Source organism: Montipora capricornis, chromosome 10 (assembly GCF_036669925.1).
Source record: "Montipora capricornis isolate CH-2021 chromosome 10, ASM3666992v2, whole genome shotgun sequence".
Taxonomy (NCBI): domain Eukaryota; kingdom Metazoa; phylum Cnidaria; class Anthozoa; order Scleractinia; family Acroporidae; genus Montipora; species Montipora capricornis.
The window spans coordinates 49,536,722-49,542,721 of record NC_090892.1 but is presented as its reverse complement, the minus strand read 5'-3'; the positions used below and the strand labels follow the sequence as shown (position 1 = coordinate 49,542,721).

Here is a 6,000-nt window from a genome sequence, read left to right as displayed (position 1 = left end):
ACCTACAATGATCTACAATGACCTACAATGACCTACAATGAGGTACACTATAAGCTAAAATTAGCTAATGACCTGAGGGCTCTGCAGCATGTTTGCAGTATAAAGGTTAAAAACATTTCACTCTGCGCTTTGAACCAATCAAAACTTCGTTGCTGTGCAAGTTGAGAATTTTCATTGTGCACTCTGAACCAAACAGAACATTGTGGGAAGAATAGCTTGTTTATAATCTTGTCTTCTCTAAAGCCTTGAAATTTTTACCTTTTCAGTTAAGCCTTAAAACAAAGGAAAACCATTCAAGGGTCTTTTTGCAGTTTATTTCTGCCTTCAAGGCCATGTGCGTAATTGCTGTCATCATTTGGGCTGTCATGCAATGGACTAAAAGCGTTGCGTGACAATGCACAATGGATGTTTTCCGCTCACCAAACTCTTCAGCACAATCCCCTTTTGTCTTTCTCTTTCAATGATTGTAAATCATTTAAGGACGGTGCCTACTATTGCTATTGGTCATACATGTACGTTCTGCGCATCTCGAGGTACTCCAGTTTCCTATCAGTGATGCTTACTAATTCAGGGATATTTTTGTGTGGTTTAAAACTATCCGGATAAAGTAGATCTTAGTAAGTACTCTTGGTATCCAAAAAGAAAATTGGGGGTAACCATGCATTTTTGAGAGATAATAAAGCTTTAATTTGAGAAAGAATGCCATACATTGCTTTGTATTTTAAAGGTTTTTGCAAAGATTATTCATGAATTATCTTTGAAAAATGTGTGGTTACCCCCAATTTTCTTTTTGGATTTCAATAACATTTGTTAAGATCTACCTTTCCTGCATAATCATAAACCAGGGCCAAAATACATGTACCTTTGAATTAGTACATGTAGGCACCGTCCTTAAGTAGGTCATTTCAGCTCATTGTAGGTCATTGTAGCTCATTGCAGGTCATTGTAGATCACTGTAGATCATTGCAGCTCTTTGTATGTCATTGTATATCATTGTAGAGCTCTCATTGTAGGTCTTTGTAGATCATTGTAGGTCATGGTAGGTCATTGTAGGTCATGGTAGATCATTGTAGGTCATTCCTTGTTTTAGTAACTACAGAGCTAACCCTAAGGTATAGCTTCTCAGCAATGCATTCCCAATGATCTTACATGAGTCTCAGAATAAAGAACTAAAGGTTGAACCACAAGCTTGTTTGTCCCAGATGTTCTTGCACATTTTGATGCCCTGGGTGATCTTTTTTGTGAGACAAGCAGTAGGGTTCTTAAGAGTGCTGGTAATATTTTTAGCACAAGACGGCAGAGAACCAAAAAACCAGTGTTATTCTGATTAGGCCTTGCTGATTAGGTATTGAACTATGTTCTCTTTGTTCTTTGTTTTGTGGACATTTAATTATCTGATCTGCAAGCACTGATGTTCTGTCTTTTCTAAAATCATACATGTAGTCAAGGACCAAAAAGACTAAACTGGAAATTGAAGGTGGCAGGTTGCCACATTGGTGTCATGCAGAACTCATTTTCGACCGATGTGGGCTGGTTTCAATCCATGGACTGGTACACCAGCTGACTTTGTTGTGTCTCTACTCTGCTCCAAGAGGCTCTTCTCTGGGTAGTCCGGTTTTTCCTGCGCACCAAAAATTTTTTTCTTCTGCCTTTAGTTGATTTGCTCTCAGACTGATAATTTACTGTCTCTCCAATTAGCAGAGCATTTATTTTGTACTCAGCTATAACGGCTCGAGACTCTAATAATATATGTTATTCACTGGCCGGGAGGTCCTTATAGGGAAGAACTGTGCCTGAGGTCATGAGGAATCATACTGTACTTTTATTTGATACAGTTTTGTCTCATCAACGTGTCAACAAAAGAACTTTAAAATGAATGGGTATTTTTTTACATTATTTTTGTGAATTTTGCTTGCTAAAGTCAACAAACTTGGCAAAATTTAGAAAAAATTAATACAAAGTGAAACTTTCCTCATTAAATTCGCAGCTTCGCTCATCACTTAGCGTCCTTGATTACCTTGACCGTGGTTGAGAGATAGGAAAATTCTGCCTGCTCCTGCAACCAATCAAATTGCTGGATTTTCAGGATACTGCCCACTCACGATCAAAGAGATAGATAAAAGTTAAATTTTGATTAGTATTGTCATTGTTATTATGATTATCAGCATGATTGATTCTACATGTGCATGTTATGATAGTGATAACAATAAATCAATTTTGAGTCTTGAGTCTTGGTTTCAGTATTTGATCATAAACCATTCAAGTTAAAGTTAATCTCTCAGAAGGTGTCTTGGCTTTATTATTTATATACATGTTGCAACGTGCTCTCTTGCCTCTTTCTTAATAATTTTTTATTTGGTTTAGAAAGCAAGTAGTGATTTTAACCCAAGTCACACATGATGGCCATGGTTTTGGATATTGAGATCTTTAAGGTTTGTATACATTTACTTAACTGATTAGGTATATTTTCGTCTACAAGTTTTGGTGATCATGATGATTGTATTTTATTCTATCATGATGATTTATTACTTAATATTAATAATGTTAATTTTATCAATATTAATAACAGTTATTATGGATATTAAGTGTTAATATAGAGGATATTACGTGGCAGCGTGGGGATACAAATTTTATCTTCGAGTGCTGAAAGTATCGTTCACGAGAGATACATTGTACTTTCAGCACACGAAGATAGAATTTGTATCCCCAAGCGGCCATGTAATGTTCTGTTTATTATATAGATATTGATGAAATGTCCAGATTTAAAGAAAAGAGTGGTCACCAACTGCTAAAGCACGCATGTTGTGGAACATGAAACAAGATTTGAATGTTATGAAAAACAAATCACGATAATGTAAAATTTTGCAATAAAAATGTTAATGTAGTAGAGAAGAATTATATTAAAGCGCAAAAGTGCCTTACAGTGAAGAGGAAGCTCACGTTTTATTGGCCAATCATGTTCGTTACCATGACGACACATATTCTTACATGTGAAAGATAAAAATGATCTATTCATTGCACGCAGTGAAGATGTTCAGTTTCTAGTAAAAGGAAAACTCCTCAGGTATTTCATCAGTATCTATAGAATAAGTTATTGTTTCATTGAATTGTTTTTATTCTATTGTTAATGTCATTATTATTGTAAACATTATCATAATGTTAACACTGGTGATTTGAAATTAAAGCAATAGCAGTTTTACCCTTTGAGCAGTCTCCCTCAATCTTCATAGGTAAGTTGGGAGGAGGAAGGACTTTGCTAGTGGCCTCGAAATTTTGTATTGAAATTAAATTGAAATTTGAATGTATACGGTGTCAGTCACGCATGACCAGTCACCACAAAACGACAAAATGAAAGCAAACAGTCGGGATATTTTCGAACAACTCTGGCAAACACGACAGCCAAGGAATCATTAATTTTCCTTGGAAACTCAAGATACAGTGTAGTTCATACTTTACTGAAAAATTTATAGGTTTCTGGGAGACTACAATGTAGTTTCTGGAACCGACATACAGAGGAAATACTCATTGGAATTTAGACAGTTGAAAATTGCCATGCATTGTAAATTTCAAGAAAATTAATGTTGATGATGCCGTGGCGATTTATCATGCCCAAAAAAAGAGGGGTTGTCAAGTCAAAACTGGAGAATGTTGAGGTGGATGGCAGATTCCTCCTTCCTCTTCCCGACTTATTTAGGAAGATTGAAGGAGACTCCGCTCAAAGGGTTACTTTCGGGGGGGGGGGGGGGGGGCACTTTCGGAATTCTAGGGTACTGTACTTAATCACTTCTGACACCTACCATATCTACTGTATTAACATGTAGATGAAAAAACAAAGTGACAATTCCATGATGGATGAACATGTGATGTAGTACACTTTATTGAGACCATGATGCCATGCACACTGTGACAGTGCAAAAGAACTTAATGAAACTGGGTTTATTTGTATAAAAAGTAATACAAAAACTTTTGTTCAACACAGGTTATAGATGCTGGACATTTTTGGGCACACCCTCTTGCACAGTCTGAATTCATGGGAAAGCTCAATGACCATTTCAGAAACTCTACAGCACAAGAGATCATCAATCCATTGGTAAAGGGACAGGTGAGGAAAGAGTGTGTAGTCAGTCAATTTACCTATGCTAGACCTAGACTGTCAGCAGTCTCTCTCTTGCTCTAAAATCATTGAAGCAAACACGTACGATGAACTTTCAAATGGCTAAGGCAGCCCAGTCAAAATGTTTTGAGTAGTAGGCAAGCTGGCTATAGTAATAGACAGCAAAGGCCCAAGGCTGCTGCTTCAAGGGCCGGAGTCCCTTGCATGCTAAGGGGGTGCAGGGGCATGCTCCTCTGGAAAAGTTTGAAAATATTGGCTTCAAATATTTGCATCTGGTGCATTTTAGGGTAAACTGAGCTCCTATTAAATAGCATTAAGATAACAGTAATGAATTAAGAGTCACACAAGACCTTCAGTTTTCAAATTAAAGTTATATAGTAGCAAGTACTTCTCAACTGTGAAAGTGAGAAACTCATGAAAGTTGCGTCATAATACAATGTATATTATTACACAGAGTCAGTTAAACTGAAGGCTTCAGATCTTCAAATCGTTTGAGCTATATATAATCTCAGTGCAAAGCTATGGGTTTCTGGGGCTACATACTTGATACCGTACAAAAAAATTTAGAAATTTGCCGAGTCCCTGCGCCAACGCCACGAGATCGTTTCCAGGACACCATCTTACATGTATTTGTACCTGCAACAACTTTGACCGCTGATAATCTATTCGGCTCACTTCCCACGCAATGAATGCGTTCCTGCAGAAGCGATTGTGTGCGGCTAGGGTTTATGTGGTGTATTTTTTGGTTACAATTTGAACTGGAAGTTTAGAAGAGACCTTATAGGCTGAGAAAGGATGAAGGCTAGCAGTATGTAGTCGAAACGTAATGATGAACAACAACTCAAACAACCTCATCCTGAATACAAGTCTGACAAGGGTGAGTTCGAAGTAAGCAGCAGATATTGTGTTGTAGGCGGCCAAATAGCTGGCTGCCGGCTCATTTTGACTGGGTTGCTAAGGCTGTTTTGGTTACTCCAACGCCCACAGTACTTGCGACTCACAGCTTCAGCCATTTTGAAAGTTCATCGTATGCATTCGTTTCAGTGATTTTGGAGCAGAAGAGAGGCTGCTCGCCGTCTCTGCTAGACTTAGCTGGACTAAGATTGTAATAATAAAAATTAATTATTATTATTGTTTGATATTACTCAATTTGCAGAAAGGCAAATGACTTGTGGTGTGGATTCTCTTGTAATAAATCATACGACTTTTCTCGTTCAATTTGGAAGTACTTTGCACTCGTGTGTTTTCAAAATAATGTGTGAACTTCTCTGTCTTGGGTAAATTTACTGCTACTGTAGTTTAGTAGTAAGAGTTCCTATTTGATAGGAGAAAATGACTGTATGACCAAATTGTAACGAAAGTAGATCATGGAATTTTAATGTTCCTAAATTCTTAAATGGAGGGTCAGTGTGATCCTCAGAATTAAAATGACATTTCTTTTTAAATCTTACCACATGTTTCTGTAAAATTTCCCAGCAAGCAAGGTTGTTTGTTGCAGTAGATGGGGATCCTTGGAAACTATGTTTAGTATAAAAAAGAAAAGGTTAAAATTTAATGTCCAGTGAATAATACAGAACATGACTGCATGCCAGTCCTTGCAACAAAGATACATAGCTTGTACTAATGAATCAATTTTAATTAACAAAATTTGTTTAATTTTCATCATCATCATCATCTCTTCTTAATGAGAGCGTACATATGTACGCTGTAGAATTTGCAACCACATTATTTTTGTAATTTGCTGGACTAGTGTGTTCCTCTGAAAGGATGCAGTGAATGAAATAAATGTATATTATTTGAATTGCGGGTTATAATAATAAACAAAAATGGAAGTAAAAATTATCTACTAGGCACTAAGTATAGCCCACATCATCCATTTTAACATT

At 36.8% G+C, this 6,000-nt stretch overlaps 1 protein-coding gene across 2 annotated transcripts in view; it reads left to right on the top strand.

Annotated features, from left to right (window-relative positions):
- The window catches only part of LOC138019773 (uncharacterized), a 56,343-nt gene that overhangs the window by 1,255 nt on the left and 49,088 nt on the right, over positions 1 to 6,000 (top strand). The window contains exons 2-3 of one of the 2 annotated variants that reach the window (XM_068866649.1): positions 2,365 to 2,432; positions 3,980 to 4,102. In XM_068866649.1, the coding sequence (XP_068722750.1) occupies positions 2,397 to 2,432; positions 3,980 to 4,102 (159 nt within the window). In that variant the 5' untranslated portion in view covers positions 2,365 to 2,396. The remainder of the gene's footprint in view (positions 1 to 2,364; positions 2,433 to 3,979; positions 4,103 to 6,000) is intronic. The other variant, XM_068866648.1, reaches the window with a different exon arrangement.